We start from the raw sequence: 21261 nt of genomic DNA, 5'->3' as shown, positions 1-21261 counted from the left end.
ATACTGAAAGAGACTTGTTAGGGGATGAAACCCTCCAGAATAGTCCTGGTGCAACATTTCATAGAAATGCTCAGCACAGCTCTGTGAAGTCCTGTTGACATCTGATCTATTACCTCAGAAACCTGACAGTTGATGCCTTTGGGCCTTCTCCTTGAAACATACGGAGTTATCACCTACAGTCTCACTGCTGCTGGCTGAAAGCGTGACGTCAGACTCGTACGAGTCCAATGGGTTCATTAATATTTTGCTGAAATGATCTACTTTGTTACGGTCTGTGTTCCTGCTTCCACACCAGGCAGTTTGTTCCATTCAGGATCAGCACCTGAATGGGTCTGGGAGAAATTTGGCAACTTCCTTGTGTGGAGACAACAGAAAAAGCCAGTGTAGGGATTAGGATTGTGTCAGAAGTAAAACATGAAAGTCTGCGGACTATTGTTGTTGAAGTAAAATTACAAAGCTGGAGAAACTCAGCTGATCAAACAATGTCCTTATGCAGTAGCAAAGAGAAAGGTACATAACCAATGTTTTGGGTTTGAGCCCTTCAGCAAGGTATCACGGTTATGTTCCTTTCTATTTGCTATATAAAATACACTCCTTGACCAGCTGAGTGTTGCTTCGTTACCAGTCAATGAAACTGTTTCTTACCTGGGAGTGCTTAAGAGAATAGTGTAGAGAGCTGTAATCTGTATCTTATTGTTATTCTTGTGTTCGATGTGGCAGTATAGTAGGAGTGTCCAACTTGTGTTCCAAGACTTGGATGGGAACTTTCCTCCGAGTCTAGCCATGTTATGGCTGCTCTGGGAGATTTGGGAAACGTAGAGGGGAATGAGCCAACCTTGACTAACCAAGGAAGTTAAGGAGAATAAAGATACAATGGCACATGTTAGTGGTAGGGATTTTTTTCCCCCAATTTAATTCCCTCCTTAACTTCTTTAAATAGAGATGAGCTGATGGATTTGGCTTACAAGAAGTGTTCAACAAGGGGCTTCACATAAGGAGAATGATGAACATTATTATTGAAGTGGAGACCACTAGCAGCACAAAGATTAGGGATCCCTGTATGTGGAAAAAAAAGCTTTTACTTCAAGTGGGTAGGATAGAAAAGTGGGGAAGTCGTAACATATTCTTCAAGGTACTTGTCCAACCATATCTGTATATGTACAGCCTTGATCCCTTTGTTTAAGATCCAGGAGGGACTCATTTTTGTTTTATTTGGAAATATATTATTGAAAGAAAGACATTATGAGTGCACATGTTTATAATCAATAGGCATAGCTAGCTAGACCTATTACCCTAAAGATAATTACTTGGGGCCAGATTAAAGGGACGATGTAGAAAGACATGAAGGCAGGACAACTGAGGGTCTGGAACTCACTGCCGGAAAAGATGGTGGAGGCAGAAACTTTCATTACATTGAAAGAGAATGGGTGAGCATATGAAGTGCTGCAGCCTACGAGCTGGGAACGGGTTCAGCTGAGTCGCTCTTTTTGCCTGGCATGGGCACGAAGAACTTTCTGGGCTCCTCTGCTGTGAATTTCTATGAAGCTGGTTACGTGGGGCAGGAGAGGGTCAGAAAGCAGTTTGATCGTCAGGTAAAGTGTGAGGCTGAATCCCTGCTGCTGCATGTCTCTCAGTGCGAACCCCGTGTTTCCTAACCTTCCCCTTTTGTCCCTTTCGTGCCTCTAGTCTACATACATCGTCCCTGACTTGGGAAGAGGATGTAGGCTCGGGATGCTTCACTGACTGATTATTCCAGACAGTTTCCTTCTCAGTGCTGTTAGTGGCACAGTGCAGGCTGGTCGATGCAATGACAGACTGCCCGTGGAACCTGGACAGCAAGAGGAGTTCAGCAGATAGTTGGGATCATGAGGCACTAATGTAAGGTTGTTTGTCCTCACAGACTGAAGAGAAGATGGAAGAGCAGGGGGAGGATGCACCCCCCACTCCGACCCAGTGGAGCAGCCTGGATCTGAAGACGATGAAAGTAAGAACTGCCTTTGTGTCTCAGGAGAGATTTCTCCCTAGTTGCTGCACTCTCTACTAGGTCTGTAATATACACTGCTTGGGTTTGTCTCCAATCAATCAGAATCCACCATTCCATGCACACTTCCTCCATCTTTGAAGCATTTTGACTCCCAACACACCTGGGAATCATAGATCCATCATTCAAAGAGACTTTCAGGGGTTAGTAGAACTGCTGAAACACAATGGCCTGAATGGCAGCTGAGAACTGGCTAATTGAGGATATGGCACTTATTCTGAAATGAAAATCTAAAACGGCAGATGCTACAAATGAAGAAAAGTTTGGCGAGTCAAGCAGTATCCGTGGATAGAAATGGTCAGTCAACATTTTGGTTGGGGCCCTTTTGCCTTAAATCCCTCCAGCTTTTATCATCGCTTGTGTTAGTCCAAAATGAGTGCAAAACTCTGAAACCAAATAACACTGGGCAACAACTTTTTTCGCACAGTTTGCTTCTGAACACTAAGATCATTTCGGATTTGCTGCATTATGTAGCAAGTTGAAGGGACATTAACTTTTATAGAATTTAGCGTGTTTAATTACATGTTCAAGCTCTCAGGTTGACTGCACATGTTGCACAACAAATGTGAGGAGCCCAGGGTTTGTCTTGGTCACCAATTTTACAACCAAAGTAGAGCTCATAGGCTTTCTTAATAAGTGAAGTCATGCTGCGTTTTGAGCCTTAAGCGTAAACTCGCCACAGATGTAGCAATGTATCGCAGCTGTTGTAACATTGACAAGACGCTTCTGCCGCATTGAATCTTCCTGAAGACAATAAATGCTATTGTTAAGAAACTCGCTATGCTATTGTTTAAAGAACATGAGCATCAACATGAGTTCAATCTATATCAATGAAATGCATGGCATCTGTATATGTGACCTGCTTTTATAACCTGTCTGCATCTATCCTGTCCAAGCATGCGCAGGCCAAAGACATTCCCATAGCCCCTGCACTGAGTGCATGCCCAAGCATGCTTGGGACTGACCATAATGGCCTGTTTTATGGGCAGTGTGCTAGTAGACTTAAAATATGACAGGAAATCGCAAAAAAAATGAGGTAATATCTTTTTTTTAAAAAAAGGTACCTGATGGGAAAATTTTAGTGATTTCTGTGATCATAAAATACATCCAAAAATGTTCAGGAAGTAAAATCTTCATTGTCTAGTGATCAGTGTCCTTGAGAACCTCGTAGGATGCTTTTAGACTGGAATCTTTCTCTATCACGGAATGCTCTTTGTAAAGCATTGCAAGGCATTCTGGGGTCAGAATGGTGCTGTAAGAAGCTTCTGTTTTGAAAAGCTTTGAATGTACAGAAGACAACGAAGTTCAAGTCCAGTGTAAATGGGTGTGTTAAAGCAGTACATCAGGGGGTGTTGGTTCTGAGATGTACCTTTGTGCAAAATGCAATGAACCCGAGTTATCCCAATCAGTATTTTGTGGTCACTATAAAATCAAACATAAAAGCAACTGTAGTGTAACTGGTTCTACTGTCTTTCCAGGTGGAAGACTTTCGCAGGGAGCTGAAAGCAAGAAATATGAACTGGAAAGGAACAAAGGCTCAGCTTGTGAACCGGCTGGAGAAAGAACTGGAAGAGGAGGCAGCCAAGGAAGAGATAGAGAAGGATGAGTCCACAGTCAAGGAGGAAGAAGCTGTCAAAACTCCTGAGAAGAGTCCTGTTGAGGAGCAGAAGCAGGTGAGATGACAGCAAATGGCTGGGGCTGTAGGCACTTTATCAAAACTTGCAGTGATGCAGAACATAAAGCAGTGAGAAATTGGTTACTGAGAGGCAGATGGGATGGGAAGGTGAGGGGCAGTGTGAATTCACAAGTGTGCATTGATTTTAGAAGAATAACAGGATGTTATATCAAAGCATTACCCCTTAGGACTTGGGCCATTTTTAACCTTTCATAATATATACTCCAGATTGGGTCTATGGTTAAACCTTTACAGTATGAACACGTATGCAAACCAGCTGGTGGATGGGTATAAAACCAGTCCTGGAAAACTGGGACAAAAGTATATGCACTTGTTGGTAGGCCCAGAAAACCAAAGCATTAAAAAAAAACCTGATTAAACTCATCTATATCAAATGGAGGAAGACTGACATGGTCTTGGAGTGGGTTCAGAAAAGGCCCAGAGATGAGAGTTCAATTAAGATGGGCCAACCAGAGAAACAGAGATTATTCTTTGTGCTTTGAACTGTTGTTTGACACAGGATGCGGAGGGGAAGCAGCCTGAAGAATCCACTGTCGCGCCGAAGGAAGAGCCTCGCTGCCCTCTCCCACCCGAGCCTTCTGTCATCGTACGTCCCAACGCTGCTGCCATGGGGGGCAATTTTGGATGTGCTGTGCTGTCGCTGAGTAACCTGAGAAGCTACCGCATTGATTCCAAGGGCCATTCCTTTGAGGTACTTTTGTCTAGACTGGAATCTTGTATAGCAGTGTTGTTTTCATGCCTTGTGTTGATACTGGAGCTTCAGCAGTGCTGCAGCTACCCTGAAAGAAAGTTGTGATGTAGCATAGAGGGGGTTTCACTCTGCATCTAACCTCTTCTTGGCCATCATCCTAAGGCTGTAACTGTTTGCATGTTTGTGTTTATTTTTACAGTGGGGGGGGGGGTTTGTCCTTTTATCCTGTTCTCAGCATCCAGGATGCACTCCAGACTTCACTGTGATCAGTCCAAGCCAGTGGACTCCCCCACACAAATGTGACCTCAGGAAAGGGGCAGGGGCAGGGAATCCACACAGATAGACCCCTGACAGTCTGCCGCCCAGTTCTGTGAATGGCCAAGCCCAAGATTGCACCAGGTTACCAGGGTGCGGTGCAACCCAGATGAGACATGCACCCTTCACGAATTCAAAAGAGGGTACAGACTCTCAAATTCCATATAGAGGTGGAACATAGACTTGGGACACAGAAGTAACAATAGTTTGAGTGGAAAACGCTGTCTTGCATTGTCCACCCTAGGTGTGGCCACGGTCCTGAAGGAGATATTCAGTGGGAACCCCTCTTGTGGCCATGTCTGGATAGTGGGTGTGAAGAAGTTGATGTTCTGATGGGACAGAGAAACATTTTCTGATTGGGTGTTCAGGTTGTCTGTCCAGGACCTGACCTGGACTGTTCTACGCATTTGTCCACTTAGTTCTTAGTATTGGGATGCCCATTTAGTTTTGTGAATGGATTCTGTTTTGCTCTCAGGTGTTGTGGCTTGCAGAGATGTTTGGTGAGATGCTTCAGAGGGACTTTGGTTACACTATCTACAAGGCCCTGCTGGCGTACCCAGAGAAGAAACCAGAGGAGGTTCCCGAAAAGCCAAAAACAACAACTGCCAGTCAAGAGCAAGAACAAAAGGATCAGGAGATGGAGCCAGAGGAAAAGGATAAAGAGCCGAAGACTGAAGGAGAGGAGGGGGAGAGTACAGAGGAGATGAAAGATGTGGAGGAGTCAAAGGAACCAAGTGATCCACCGGCTAAACCCACTGCCATGGAAGAGGATGAAAACTGGGATTGGGAGCTGACAAAGGTATGGGCAATGGGGAAGTGAGGGGCCAGTGTGCAATGTTCTGAGTGGGTGATGCCTAGTTATTTCGTAGCCTGGTGTTTTGGAGAGAGAAAGAGATGGCTGGGTAATTTTAAATTTATACATACAGCAGGGTAACAGGCCATTTCAGCACCCAAATCACCTACAGCCCCAGTATGTTTTTAACAGTGGGAGGAAACCGGAGCCCAGACACAGGGAGAACCTACAAACTCCTTATAGATGTGTGGGATTCAAACTCTGGTCCCGGTCACTGGTGCTGTAAAGGCGTTGCCCTAAAGTAAACAACAAAAATTGAATGGTAGACGCAATGCTGGAGTAAATCAACAGGTCAAACACTTTATATAATAAAGATACATAGCCAACATTTCAGTATTGAGCCCTTCATCAAGATATGAACTATATGTAGGCAGGCGTCCGAACTTGGTTCGGCACCAGTTTACATTTGCTCATTCCTTGATGAAGAGCTCATTCCTGAAATGTTGCTTATGTACTGTATCTTTATCTTTGCTACATAAACAACACTTTTTTCAAGTCAATTATCATCTGATTGTACAAGTACAACTCGACGAACTAGTATTTTCCAGTTCTTGGTGCAAAACACGCAGGCACACAAGGAGGTAACACACATAAAGACAGATAATACATATGCAAGACAATATTCATATATACAAATCCTGATCGTAGACACAGCGGGATGGGTTGGCTATTTCATCAGGTTGAGAACCTGAAGTGACCAGTGACCTGCTGAGTTTCTCCAACATTGAGCTTTTACTTCAATCACGGTGTCTGCAGACCTTCATATTTTACTGCTACGTTAAATTATCATCCCTAGTTCTTGCCAATTACTTTAAATTAGCATCTTCTATCGATCTCCTGATTGGGCGGGGGGGGAGTTTTCGAAAGCCACCTCTCGTTGGAGCACAATGTTCTTGAGGCAGTCACGGCTAGGCTGTGTGGCAAAGTGGGTGTGTGCGTGCGTGTTAAACACTTCATGTTACTGATCACAGCCAGAGGAGGGAGAAGCTAAAGACAAGGAAACAAAAGGAAAGGAAGCAGAGGCTGATGATGACAATCTCCTACAGATGGATGATGTCCTGTTCCTGGAAGACAACGAGGAGGATTTTGGTGAGAAAACATGCATTTACGGTTGAACTGTATAAAGCAGGGAAGCTCAGCTTGATGTGTTATGTGTTGTAGTTCATGCTGGTGTTTCACCTCCAATCCATTTTTTTTTTATTTTTTATTTTTTATTTTTCACACCATAAATCACATTAGCCATGATATACACTATTTCTTTTTCACACATATACAGTGACTTTTTCTCCCTCCTCCCAAGCCACCCCCCCACCCCTCCCCCCCCTCATCCATTTTAGGTATACAATCTAGGTTGCATTAAACCAGTCAGACAATGTTGTCATTCAACAAAAATACCCCAGAAATTCTACTGAGTCCATTCTTTTCTTTCCTTCTCCTTCCATCAACTTAGGTAATGTTTGTCCCCGGTAGGTTTTCGCTATTGTATTTAATGTAAGGCTCCCATACTTGTTCGAATATTTCAATATTATTTCTTAACCTATATGTTATTTTTTCTAATGGAATACATTTATTCATTTAAATTTAGTAGTTTCTTCCTTTTAATTTGGTTATGTATTCCCTTAATATTTAAAGTCATATAGTTCAGCGTAGCCCTTTTATATTTTGTTTATCTTCTCTTTCCGTTTTTCCATCATTATCTTTCCTCCTTTTCCATTTCTGTTTTCTTATTTTCAACTCTTTATAAGACAACATTCCTACAACATCCAACATTTTCCTTATTCTCCTATTTCTATCTTCTTTATCCCCAATCTCCCCTTCCCCTCCTGAGTTGTCCTTTATCCCTTGTCGGACAACCACATCTCCCCTCTCCATTTGGATTTGCGAATCCACTCGCAAGCGTCAACTGATTTTGCAGTGACCGCTATTTCCCCCCTCCCCGCCCCCCCCAGAAAAGATTTCACTTTTCATATGTCACAAAGGTCACTCTTTTAATTCCCTCTCTATTCCATTACCTTCCCTTATTAATTCTTGTCTATACTATCTATATTTTCCTCTAAGTACAGATACATTCACGTATGCACATTGTCTCTATTCACTCTTATACCTCTTTACCCGCATACATATCAATCGTGATCATTTTTACTCTCATTACCCGTCTTCCTCCCTCAGTCTATTTTTGTAATTGTTCTGCAAATTTTCATGCTTCTTCTGGATCCGAGAATAGTCTGTTTTGTTGTCCTGGAATAAATATTTTCAATACTGCTGGATGCTTTAGTATAAATTTATACCCTTTCTTCCATAAAATCGCCTTTGCTGTATTGAACTCTTTTCTCTTCTTTAGGAGTTCAAAACTTATATCTGGATAAATGAAGATTTTTTGCCCTTTATACTCCAGTGGTTTGTTGCCCTCTCTTACTTTTTCCATTGTCTTCTCCAGTACCTTTTCTCTTGTAGTATATCTTAGGAATTTTACTACAATAGATCTTGGTTTTTGTTGTGGTTGTGGTTTAGAGGCCAATACTCTATGTGCCCTTTCTATTTCCATTTCTTGCTGTAGTTCTGGACATCCTAGGGTCTTAGGGATCCACTCTTTTATAAACTCCCTCATATTCTTGCCTTCTTCATCTTCCTTAAGGCCCACTATCTTTATGTTATTTCTTCTGTTATGGTTTTCCATTGTATCTATTTTTTGAGCTAGTAGTTCTTGTGTCTCTTTAGTTTTTTTATTAGATTCCTCCAATTTCTTTTTTAAGTCTTCTACCTCCATTTCTGCTGCTACTGCCCGCTCTTCCATCTTGTCCATTTTCTTTCCCATTTCTGTTAAGGTCATCTCTATTTTGTTCATTTTCTCTTCTGTTGTTTATTCTTCTTCTTAAATCATTAAATTCCTGTGTTTGCCATTCTTTAAATGACTCCATATATCCTTTAATAAGAGAAAGTACCTTCTTTATCTTGCCTTTCTTTTCTTCTTCTATTTCACTGAACTCTTCCTCTTCCTCTTCTTCTTCCTCTGGGTTGGCCATCTGTTGTTTCTTTGTTGCCCTTTCCTTCTCTTCTTTCTTGTTTCCATTGTCTTCTGTGGTCTCTTCTTGCTGCAGGTGTTCTGCAGCTGTCGTTGCCGGCTGTGGAGATCGACTCCCCAGCTGGTCCCCCCTCCCGTCGGTGTGTTTTTTTTCATGCACGGTTGCGCACTTTTACTCGGCTCAGCGAGCCATTTTTGTAGTCCATTATTTACCGACCTGAGGGAGCGGGTTTCTCTCTCCGCAGCGGGCCTCTTCGGACAGGTAAGGCCTTCTCCTTTTTCCTCCTTTGTCTTCTCTTCCTCTCTTCCTACCGTTGCTTTCGATTTTTCTTTTTTTGTCGCCATCTTCTTTCCACCTTTATACTCACTTTTCTGTAACTTTTATTTCTGTGCCTTTGTGTTTTCCTTTGTTTTTCCCGACTTTTCTGGAGAGGGCTGGAGATCACCGTCCGGCCACTACTCCATCACGTGACTCCCCCTTCTTTGACCTCCAATCCTGAGGAAATATTTAACCCTGTAGTGCCACAGTGTCCATCTCTAGAATTTGTCCTGTGTGGAGCAACACCCAGAGCTGCATAGTTTCACCTTAGTCTTGCTGACCACCATTGATGTTCACTAGTACCTAATCATCACTATTCTGCCTGCACAGCATTACTCCAGGCACGTGGTCTGGGCCTTGAAAAATTCTAAGACCATAAGATATTGGAGCAGAATAGGCCATTCTGCCCATTGAATTTGTCCTGCCATTCCATCCTGAGTTGATCAATTCTCCCACTCAGCTCCACTCCCCTGTCTTCCTCTGCCTCAAATACACCCAATGATAAGGGTGGGGGGGAGGGAGAAGAGGGTGAGCTTTGTTATATGTGAAGATAAAAGTCTTTTCTGGAGGGGGTTGGGTGGGAGAGAATAACAGTCACTGCGAAATCAGTTGATGCTTGCGAGCGGGTTCGCAATCCAAATGGAGAGGAGAGTTGTGGTTGCCCGGCAAGGGACAAGGGGCAACTCAGAGAGGGGGGGTAGGGGGAGACATTTGGGGTTAAGGGAATTTTAGATGTGGGAATAGTGGAAATATTTTATGTTTTAGAAGTGTTGTCTTACAGTGTGTTCAAAAAAAACCAGAAATGGATATGGGGGAATGGTGGTGGTGAGGAAGCGGAAATGAGAGGAAAACAAAGTATGTAATGGCCATGTTGAACTATATGACAATAAATATTAACGGAATACATAACCAAATCAAAAGGAAGAGGCTATTAAATTTACTGAAGAAAGAAAAAATTGATATAGCATTCGTGCAGGAAACGCATCTAACTGAAGTGGAACATAATAAATTAAGGAGAGACTGGGTAGGGCAGGTAACGGCAGCATCGTATAACTCAAAAGCCAGAGGTAAAGCTATATTAATCAATAAAAATGTACCAATCAAAATAGAAGAGGAAATAATAGATCCAGCAGGGAGATACGTAATGTTAAAATGTCAGATATATTCAGAATTTTGGAATTTGCTCAATGTATATGCACCTAATGAAGAGGATCAAAAATTTATGCAAGATATCTTTTTGAAGATTATTGATACGCAGGGGAATATACTGATAGGAGGGGACTTTAACCTTAATTTAGACTCAACGATGGATAAAACTAGAAAAAAGACTAGCAGAAAGAACAAAGTAGCCAAATTTATGGTTAAATTATTCAAACTTTTGAATATATGGAGGAGACAACACCCAAAGGAGAAGGAATACTCATATTATTTGAGTAGATATAAAACAAGGATTTGTCAGCCCACATCCAAGGGAGAGTTAGGAAAATGGAATATAAAGCTAGATTGCTATCTGATCATTCACCCCTGTTATTAGCAATAGAACTGGAGGACATCCCACTGAGAACGTATAGATGGAGATTAAACTCCATGCTACTTAAAAGACAGGAATTTAGAGAAATTATTGAGCGCCAAATTAAAATGTACTTTGAAATAAATACGGAATCAGTGAAAGACAGTTTTATATTATGGGATGCAATGAAAGCCTTCATCATAGGGCAGATAATAAGTTATGTAACTAAGATGAAAAAGGACTACAATCAGGAAACATCTGGAAAGGGAAATAGTAAGTACAGAAAAAGAACTAGGAACAAAGGAAGATGCAACAAAAAGAAGAGAATTGGCAGACAAAAAAATAAAATACGAAACACTACAAACGGACATGATGGATAAGAACATAATGAAGACAAAGCAGAAGTATTATGAGCTAGGAGAAAAAACACAAAATACTAACTTGGTAGCTTAAAACAGAACAAACTAAAAGAATGGTATTGGCATCAAGGAAAAAGGACAAACAAATTACATATAACCCAAGGAGATCAATGAAAACTTCAAGGAATTCTACGGGCAATTATATAGAACTGAGAACGAAGGGAAAAAAGACGAAATGGGTGAGTTTCTAGCTAAAATTGAACTATCGAAATTGCAAGAAGAGGAGCAAAACAAATTGATAAAATCATTTGAAATAGAGGAAATATGGGATTATATTAAGAAAACTACCGAACAATAAAACTCCTGGATAGGACAGACTCCCAATAGAATTCTATAAAACGTTTAAAGACTTATTAATTCCTCCTCTCCTGGAAGTAATGAACCAGATTGAAGAAACACAAAACATGCCAGATTCATGCAAAACAGCAATAATTACAGTAAAGACCGGGAAAGATCCACAAACACCAGAATAGACCAATATCTCTACTCAACTCAGATTATAAGATAATAGCAAAACTGTTAGCAAACAGATTGGCCGACTGTGTACCAAAAATAGTAAAACTAGATCAGACTGGATTTATTAAGAAAAGACGAACAACGGACAATATCTGTAAGTTCATTAGCTTAATCCATGCAGCACAAGGAAACGACGCCAACAGTATTCCTTCTCCTTTGGGTGTAGACGCAGAGAAAGCCTTTGACAGAATAGAATGGAATTATTTATTCAAAGTACTACAGAGGTTCAACCTACCAGAGAAATATATTAATTGGATTAAAGCATTATATAAGGGACCATTGGCAAAGGTGACAGTAAATGGATATATATCAAACCAATTTAAGCAGGTCAACTAGGCAGGGATGTCCACTATCTCCCTCACTGTTCGCGTTAGCTATAGAACCCTTGGTAGAACTGATAAGAACAGAAAATAAAATAAGAGGGATTAAAAAATAAAAGAGAAGGAATATAAAATCAGTCTATCTGCAGATGACATCATAGTATACTTAACAGAACCAGAATTATCAATAAAAGAATTACATAAGAAATTGAAGGAATATGGAGAAGTATCGGGGTACAAGATCAAAGCAAATAAAAGTGAAGCAATGCCAATGAATAATGCGGATTTCACAAAGTTTAAGAAAGAATCACTATTTAAATGGCAAACAAAAGCAATCTGATACCTAGGTATTCAACTAGATAATAATCTAGGCCATCTATGCAAATTAAATTATCAGCCATTAATGAAGAAATTACAAGATGACTTAGAACATTGGAAAGATTTACCACTAACACTGATAGGAAGGGTAAATTCCATTAAAATGAATTTCTTCCCAAGGATACAATACCTATTTCAATCGTTACCAATTCACTTAATAGAGAAATTCTTCAATGAGCTAAAGAAAATAATAAGGAAATGCTTATGGAAGGGTGGGGGGGCGGAAACTGAGGATAACGCTAGATAAATTAACAGAATGACACAAACAAGGGGGCTTACAGCTACCAAACTTTAAGAATTATTATAGAGCAGCACAATTAAGATACCTATCAGATTTTTTTCAAACAAGGGAAAAACCAGATTAGAGCTAGATAAAATAGGGGAGATGGTACCTGAACATATACAATATAAGTGGGATAAAAAGCTGGTGCAACATGGGAATTCACCAGTATTACACCATCTGCTCAACATTTGGAAGAAGATTCACGTAGAAAGGAAAAAAACAAATTATCAACCACCAAAATTAATATTGACGCAAAATCAACGAATCCCTTTCACCATAGATAACCTTTCCTTTCGAGAATGGGAGAGAAAAGGGATCAAAAGAATAGAAAATTGTTTTTCGGGAAATAAATTATTATCTTTTGAACAAATGAAGTACAAATATGGAATAACTCACAGTACGATGTTTGCATACCACCAACTGAAAACCTACTTGAAGGACAATTTGGGAAGCAGGCTGAGGTTACCAGAAGGAAGCAGTTTTTAATATGTGATTACAGACACAATGATAATTAAAAGATTTATAACCAACATGTACATCAAACTGCAAGAGAAAGAGAACAATGAAATAAGCTGTAAACCCAAACAAAAGTGGGAACAAGATCTAAACATAAAGATAAAGAATGAAACATGGGAAAAGCTATGCTCCAGAACTATGAGAAATACAATAAACACGAGGTTACGCATGATACAATATAATTGGTTACATAGGCTATATATCACGCCCCAAAAGTTAAATAACTGGGACCCAACACTATCAGGTAGATGTTTTCGCTGTAAGAAGGAAACGGGAACAACAGTACATGCAATTTGGGCATGTGAGAAAGTGGAAAAGTTTTGAGAAGATCTAAATCAGGTATTAAATAAAATCACAAAAAATAACATACCAAAAAATCCAGAGATCTTTCTTCTAAGTAATATAAGAAGTAAAGAACTTGGCCTCGATTTGGATGGAGCATAAAAAAGATTTATTATGATAGCTTTAGCTGTAGCAAAAAAATGTATTATGTCAACCTGGAAATCAGAAGATAGCCTGAGAGTACAGCAATGGTACATAGAAATGAATAAATATATTCCATTGTAAAAAATAACATATAATTTAAGAAATAACATCACAGTATTTGAACAAATTTGGGAACCGTACATGGAACCCAACAGATAGGTCCTACTGCGGACCTCCACCCCCTAAAATGACAGAATGAGAAGAAGACGAAAAGAAATGACCCAGTGTATAAAAGTGGATGACACAATTTTCTTGTTTATTTTCATTGTGTGATGACATTGTTTAATGGGCTTAATGTATTGTATATGTTGAACGTTGAGTGGGTGGGGAGGGGGGTGGGAAGGAGGGAGGGGGGGAAAGGGGAGAAAATGGCACTGTGTATATTCAAGAGGGAAATGTTTGTGTGTATTTTGGTCAATATGGTTCATAGTGTGAAAAATAATTTAAAAAAATTTTAAACACCCAATGACCTGCCCTCCACAGCCTCCCCTGGCAGCAAATTCCACAGATTCACTACGCCCTGGCTTCAGAAATCCCTCCGCATCTCTGTTTTAAATGGGCACCTGAAGTTGTGCCCTCTAGTCCTCGACTCCCCGACCGTGGGAAACTTTGCCACACCTATTCTGTCCAGATCTTCACAAATTAAAAATGCATCTTTGAGGATCCCCTTGTTCTTCTGAATTCCAATGATTAAGTCCAAGAGCTATCAAATGTTCCTCATATGCTACTCTTTCATTCCAGGAACTGTTCTTGGGTAATCCAGTTTGATCCTGGGAGTGCGTGGTGCGTGCTGCTCTGCCACCTGCCTCCCCACTGCCTTACCCTGTTCCCTGCACCCAATGAGCTTGTGATGATGTGCAGTGTTGCTTATTGCAGGTATCTCCAACGCTGGTGATAAGAAGCCAAACGAGAAAAGCACTGAGGCAGAGAGTGCATCTGTTAAAGAAACGGTAAGGAAAGTGAGGTGCAGTGAGGACGGGGTGGGGGGGTCTTCTTGGAGGTGGCAGCAGTGGGCAATATCTGCCATGTAACTTGGGGATTGGGGGAATGACCAGGATCAGAGAACTCAGGCAGGATGGGTTTGGAGCTCCATGGGTGCGTGATTGAACTGTGTCTAGAATTGGTGGACGTGTTTATGGGCTGGTTGAGCTAGAGGTTGGGTAGAATAAACACTGGTAAGAATGGTGCAGCAGGTTAAACCTCTGCCTTGAGCTGCCAGAGATCTAGGTTCAATCCTGAGTTCTGGTGCTGTCATCGTGAGGTTTGCATGTCAACTCTCTGTGATTTGTGGGTTTCCCCACGGATGCTCCACTTTCTTCCCACATCCAAAAGACCAGAACATTGCAAGTTACTAGACCAATCCACCCACTCACCCACACACCTAATGTACAAGGGAGTGGCGGAAAAAGGAAGGAATTGATGGGAATTTTAAATGTAGTCATACAGCACGGTGACAGGCTATTTCAGCCCATGAGTCCATTTTACTCCCAATTAACCTGCATCCCCGGTACATTTTGTGGGAAGAAACCGGAACCCTCAGGGAAAGCCCACACAGACACGGGGAGAATGTACAAACTCCTTACAGACAGCACAGGATTCAAACCCGGGTCCGGTCCCTATCACTGACGCTGTAACAGTGATGCTCTGACCACTATGCCAAATATGAAGAGAATAAAAGGAATTAATGAAGGGTTCATTTAACGGTACAGACATGGTGGCTGAAGGACTTCTCTGTGCTTCATCCTCCAAGCCCACAGCCAAGAGTGTTGAGTGCAGGATCCATCTAGCACAGTAGATGTTACTGACTGATGGGGGGACAGATGTGGTGGGGCTGGGTGTTGCATTTTCGTCAGGGGTGGGCACCAACAACTGTTTTGGTCTGTGTTAACTGTGCAGCAGGAGAAGGATATCACCCAGATGGTTACGCTGCGCAAGGACGTGCTGCTTGCCTTTGTTTACTTCGACCGCAATCTGTGTAACTACCTGATGGAGAAGGATCTGGAGCTGATCCTCAGCACTCTGGGGTTGCACCTCACCAGAGCACAGGTATACATACTTGCTTCAGCGAGGGGCACAGCTTTCCGGTTCCATCATCTGTGCTCTGACTCACTCTTTCACTCCCACCTACAGTGGCCTCCTGGCATTTTGAGAATGAACTATGGCTGAATTAATTGGGAATGGTTTCACGGCAAAGCAGATTGCCTGATATTGAACATACTAAAATTGTACTAACTAATGATCTTGATACTGCATGGTGATTCTGATCCTGGACAATAGCTAACACTGAGTTGTTCCCTGGACTGGAGAAGCCTTTAGTATCTCTAACAGGATACAAAGTTGCTTTGAATCTTGGCCTCCTCTGTAATGGTGAATCTCTGAATTCATGCCTGTCACCATCCAAGCATTCTGTTGCACTTGCATGCCTATGTTGGGATTCTGCCCGGTTGCTAACATTCAGCACATCGTACAGCAGGAGAGGCCAAACCTTTTTGGTTGTGGTCCACATACAGAAAAATAGGAGTCACGGGCCAAACGGCATTAAGCCCAGCAGTTTTCAACCAGTTACACTGCAAGAAAAACTTTTTAGACCAGAAAACCCCTGTGCCATCAAAAAAAATGTTCTATCAAAATAAGTATATGACACCACTGAACAGTTTAACTGTTGACGTGACAGAAGTTTATTGATGTGCTCTCACATTACAGTCGGCATTTCTGTATCAGCTGCTCTTAAATTTAAATAAATACAATGAATTCTTTAAAATTCTCATTTAAAAATCAGTGCAAAATAAAGAGGTGGGTGCTAAATAGGAACAGGAGAAAAGATGAAGAAAGGGACCAGGCCGCCTCCAATGTTCCTTCTCAACTCTCAGCGAATACAGTTCACAGCCCAAGTGTCCACCTTAATGATGATGATGTAATGTGTAAATATGTAGATGGGCTATGAAAGGTCACAGATTCGTTCAAATTAAACACACCTCCCCTTGACTTCTGTGGAAAAGTATTCGTTTTCCCTGCCATGTCTGAAATTTTCGGTACTCCCTCGCTATTTTCATCTTTTCGATTCCACCATGTTTAATCAACTACGGTAACTTTTTTTTAAACTGAGGTAAATGTTTTCATCAATGAGTAACATTTCAATGGTTGGTTTAGTGGTTGTTGGAAACACCTCTAGTATTGAAACTAAGAAATACAGTGCATTTTACTGTTAGAGACAACATTATAACGGGCCATATCCCATTTTATTTTTAAAATTTACCCTGGACTACTTAAAAATGGGCAATGGGCTGCAGTTGGTCCTCGGGCAGTAGTTTGGTTTACAAGGCTTTACACTCCTCACAAAAGGGATGTTTATTAGCATGCCACCCAGCTCAGATTTGGATCTGCCTGTGTTTCAGATTAAACAGATGTTGGGGAAAATATGCACCCAGAACATGTGCTTGTATCGAACCCTGACCGATGGCTGGGAAGGAGACATGGAAAAGCTGGAAGATAAGAGTCTTGTGACAGAGGAGATGGTGCTGGGTAAGTCTGTGACGGAGGGGCATGATCTGTCCTGTGGTGGGCCAGACATTCTTGGCACAGGAGATGATGGCTCTGTTTGCCACAGAAAATGTGAGCCACCGCTGGCCCCCTCTATATTGTCTCAACCGGGAGATGACAGTGTAACCATTGGTTGTACATTGGTGTGAATCTTGAAAGTCTATAGATGCTGTTATTGTAGTAAGATCACACAGAAATACTGGAGGAACTCAGCTGGTCTCGCAGCTTCCATAGGAGATAACAATATATGGCCTAAAAGATATATATCGTCGGTAATATATCTTTACCTGGATGCCGCGAGATCAGCTGAGTTCCTCCAGCATTTTGGTGTACGTTAGAGTGCACATCACATGTAGTCTGCAGGGCACTGGTCCTAAGTGCCCATTGAGACAGCCAATGGGCCTGTAATTCGATGGTCGTAGTCACCTGTGTCAATCACAACTCATTGTTCCAGCATTTTGAGTAAGTTTCCACACACACACACCCCCTCCCCCCCACACCCACAAATCTCCTTCCCATTCAGCCGCCCCACCAACCCTCCACTGACCCAGTTCCACCTCCGCTCTCCCTTCCCCTTGGTATCTTTCTGTAGAAGAGATGAGATGTCTGAGGCTCTGATCTTCTCTCAGGGAACCAGCATCTTCTGCCATCCAGTGCCAGTGTTGTTGCGAGCAAGCCCAGGACTCGCTCTGGAGATGGTAGCTTGGTCGAGCACAATGGCAACATGGTCAACGTTGGAAATCTGATCCAGAAGCTGGAGCGTGATGAGAGGAACCGTGCGGACATGGAGACAAAGCTGCGGACAGTGGAAACCCAGCTGAGTGGGTGTTGGTGGGGCTCTGCAACAGATGTGGCAGTTCGGTGTGGGGGCCGTTTGGTCTGTGGGGATGCTGCGCGAGGGCAGGATGTGAGGGCAGCATTTGGTGTGAGGATGGTGCGTAGGGGTGACACTTGGCGCAAAGGTGCGTGGGGGGTAGCGTATGTTATGTAGGTGCTCAGTGTGGGAATGGTACGAGGGCATCGTTCACTTGTGGGGGTGCATGGGGGTGAAGTTTGGTGTGGGAATGAAGTGTGGGGCAACATTTGGTATGCGTGCACATCGATGTGCAAGAGCTGCCCTCCGTCTTAGCTGAGATTGAGTGGGCTCAGGTGGGCAAAACTGAAGGATGTACTGGGGGTTGGGGGGGTTTAAAATTGCTGTTTGTAAGGATGTGTAAACATCATATCTCTGTGTTCCTCCACTCTGTGACTCTCTGGTCTTAATACCAGAGAGGGGGCACTGGATCTGTATTTTGTCCAAACTGCTGAGGGCATGAGATAGGGCAATGTGGGACAGGGATTGGGCAATGCCTGGTGCGGGATTGGACGGAGTCTGTGCAGTGTGGGCTGATGGGCTTTGGGCTGTTCTGTCTCCTGCAGCTGAAGCCATGGGGAAGGTGTCCTCGAATGACACTGTGAATAAATCCTTGACTTCCAAGATAGAGGAGATGCAGAAACAGGTGTCTGAGCTGGAGGATCGGGTCAAGGGGGCTGAGAAAATGAAGATCTTCTACGAGCTGCGGCTCCAGGACAACACCCGGAATCTCAACTCCATGCTGGAGGAGATTCAGCGCATCATCAAAAAGGTAGGAGACCCTGGAGCGCACACCTCTCTCCAACCCCACTTCTCCCCATCTCTCCCAAGTCCCCTTCCACTGCCTGCCCATTTGCCCTCCCCAAATCAATGCCAGGTCTTCACCTGAGCTGCAGTGGTCTTTACCAATGCAGCCGTTCTTCGATTTGCACACATTTAGTTCAGTTATTACCAAGATGAAATCCACACGATGGAATTTGTTTTAGCAAAACTTCTCCCAAGCTTAAGACCATAAGTCAAAGGAGCAGAAATAGGCAGTTCAGCCCATCGAGTCTGCCCCACCAGTTAATCATGAGCTCACCCGTTTTCCCACTCAGCCCCGCTGCCTGGCCTTCACTCCGTCATCTTTGATGTCCTGGCTAATCAAGAACCTATCAAGCTCTGCTTTAAATAACCAAAGACCAGCCTCCACAACCACCCTTGGCAACAAATTCCACAGATTCACTGCCCTCTGGCTAAAGAAATACCTCCGCATCTGTTCTAAACAGATGCCCTTCAATTCTGAAGTTGTCCTCTCCAAGACTCTCCCACCATGGGGGGATAATCCTTTCTACATCTACTCCGTCCACACCTTTCAACATTCAAAATGTTTCAATGAGATCCCCCCCCCTCGTTCTCCTCAATTCCAAGTACAGGCCAAAAGCTGTCAAACACTCCTCATATGATAACTCTCATTCCCTGAATTGACCTTACGATCTTCCTTTCACCCCTCTCCAACATCAGCACAGTCTTTCATAAATGAGGAGGCCAACACTGCACACAATACTGCAAGTGAGGTCTCACCAGTGCCTTATAAACCCTCAACATCGCATCCCTGTTCTTGGATTCTTTTCCTCTTGAAATGAGTACCAGCATTATATTTAACTTCTTCACCATCGACTCAACCTGCAAGTTTACCCTCAGGGTATCCTGAGCCAGGACTCCCAGGTCCTTTTGCATCTGGGTATTACAAAATTTCACCTCAGAAAATATTTTACCGGACTCAGAAGAGATTCTGGAACCTGGAGCAACACACACACAGTGTTGGAGGATTCTGCAGGTAGAGCCAGCTGCATTGGGAGAATGGCCCTTCATTGGGACTGTCCCGGTGGCAAGTTCTGGACTGAAAGGCCAGCCATTCTTTAACTCACCCTGCTGTATTTCCACCTGCAGAGTTCCTCCAGAGTGGCACCGTTAGCGCCACGCTGTTTCAGCGCCGGCGGTTTGAATCCTGTGCTGTCTGTGAGGAGTTTGTATGCTCTCCCTGTGTCTGCATGGGTTTACTCCCATCCTTCAAAAACATAGTTAATTGAGCAGCACAGGTTTATGGGTTAAAAGGGCCTGTTACCTGCTGTACATCTAAATTTTTTAAAATGTAAAAATTAAATTGAGTGTGTGTTGCTGTTTTCCAGTAATCCATGCATTTCCTCACTCAAGATATGGGGGTCCTGAGGCCTGCTGTGCTGTCGGGACGGTGTGGGAACTGGTTCACAAGCCAGGAATTCCAGGTCTCATAGGAGATCTTTGTGAGTCTCCTCTATGTCTGGGGGAGTGCGACTATGTGTTTGCTCCTCTGCATGGTCCAGTACAAAGCTTTATGGGTCCTGCTGCAGGGGAGTTTGTCTGGTCTGTGATGTCTGAGAGAAGCTGATCTCTGCCCAGCTGTCTAAACCATGAGGTTGTCATTGACTCTCTATGATTCTCTTTCAGAATAATGCTTTGACAGAGAAGGACAAGTGAGGAGGTGCGTGATTGAGAGGAAGGAGAGTCCCTGATAGTCCATTCAACTCCCACCAGATGTAGTGACCCGCGTGAACCCTTGCTTTCCTTATCTTAAAATTCTAACAAACACCAAGTGTCAACCTGCAAGTTTATCAAAGTGTGCTGTTTGATTTCTCCATCAGTCTGTGCACTCTATCCCGGATGTACAATTGAGGAGCAGAGATCGATGTGTGTATTGGTGTAACCATCCATGTTTAAGCAGCATCCTCAGTGGGGCCTGCTCTCTCCCTCAACCCCTGCCCCTGGTTTTAGCGCTCCTGGCTAAGCCCCAGCACATGGAAGCCTTTCTCCAGCTCGGGCAAGCAACCCCTCCTCCCTCTGTCTCACAGTGCCAGCCTTCCCAAGAGAAGCATTCCTTGCACAGACTACTGATGGCTCTGGAATCATTCACGGGGCAAACCCTGTTCCATTTTCTCCCTGAGATTGAGGTCTGTGGGAATGGATCCAACCGCTACCCCCCCCCCCCCCCCCCTTTAGATGCCTTCCTTCTGGACCCTTGAACAATCCCCTTCTGTCAGGATGTCACTGTTTACAGTATAAAGGTTCTTCACCATTTTTAAAACTTACACTGTGTCTTGTCTTTATTGCTGGTCTTTCTATCTGTGTTCATGGGAGTGGAAAAAAAACAGACCTATACCAAGATCTCTGCCATCCCTTGTGTTCAGTGGCAGGAGGGTCCTTTCCCCAAACTAGCTGCACCAGTTTAAAGAACTCTGCTCCTCGGAGGGTGCCAATCTACTCCACTCATGGCTGTGGCTATTCTACCTGTCAAACATGTTCTGGGCACTTGAGACTGAAATGTCCAGCTGTATCTCAAATTGCCCTGGCCTACATTCTGGAGAGCACAGAGTTCCACCTCACTACTTGGGTACAGAAATCTGCCTCTTTGATAAAATGTGCTGCCCCGAGATCTTTTTTCTGGTATTGCTCATTGTGTCCCTCATTAACAGACATCAGTGCTG

General features: G+C 43.0%; 1 protein-coding gene across 1 annotated transcript in view; it reads left to right on the top strand.

The window, feature by feature from the left end:
* The window catches only part of LOC138750645 (cell division cycle and apoptosis regulator protein 1-like), a gene marked incomplete at its 5' end in the record, with an annotated part of 28883 nt that extends 8018 nt beyond the window's left edge, over nt 1-20865 (top strand). The window contains 11 exons of the mRNA XM_069912746.1: nt 1901-1984; nt 3520-3714; nt 4237-4428; nt 5219-5542; nt 6568-6685; nt 14242-14315; nt 15262-15411; nt 16761-16887; nt 17535-17726; nt 18325-18530; nt 20228-20865. Coding sequence (XP_069768847.1) covers nt 1901-1984; nt 3520-3714; nt 4237-4428; nt 5219-5542; nt 6568-6685; nt 14242-14315; nt 15262-15411; nt 16761-16887; nt 17535-17726; nt 18325-18530; nt 20228-20257 — 1692 coding nt within the window. The remainder of the gene's footprint in view (nt 1-1900; nt 1985-3519; nt 3715-4236; nt 4429-5218; nt 5543-6567; nt 6686-14241; nt 14316-15261; nt 15412-16760; nt 16888-17534; nt 17727-18324; nt 18531-20227) is intronic.
* Between the last annotated feature and the right edge of the window lie 396 nt (nt 20866-21261).

The sequence above is a fragment of the Narcine bancroftii genome, unplaced genomic scaffold (genome assembly GCF_036971445.1).
Source record: "Narcine bancroftii isolate sNarBan1 unplaced genomic scaffold, sNarBan1.hap1 Scaffold_214, whole genome shotgun sequence".
Lineage (NCBI taxonomy): Eukaryota > Metazoa > Chordata > Chondrichthyes > Torpediniformes > Narcinidae > Narcine > Narcine bancroftii.
The sequence above is the reverse complement of the archived record's forward strand: the minus strand, read 5'-3'. Positions and strand labels throughout refer to the sequence as shown.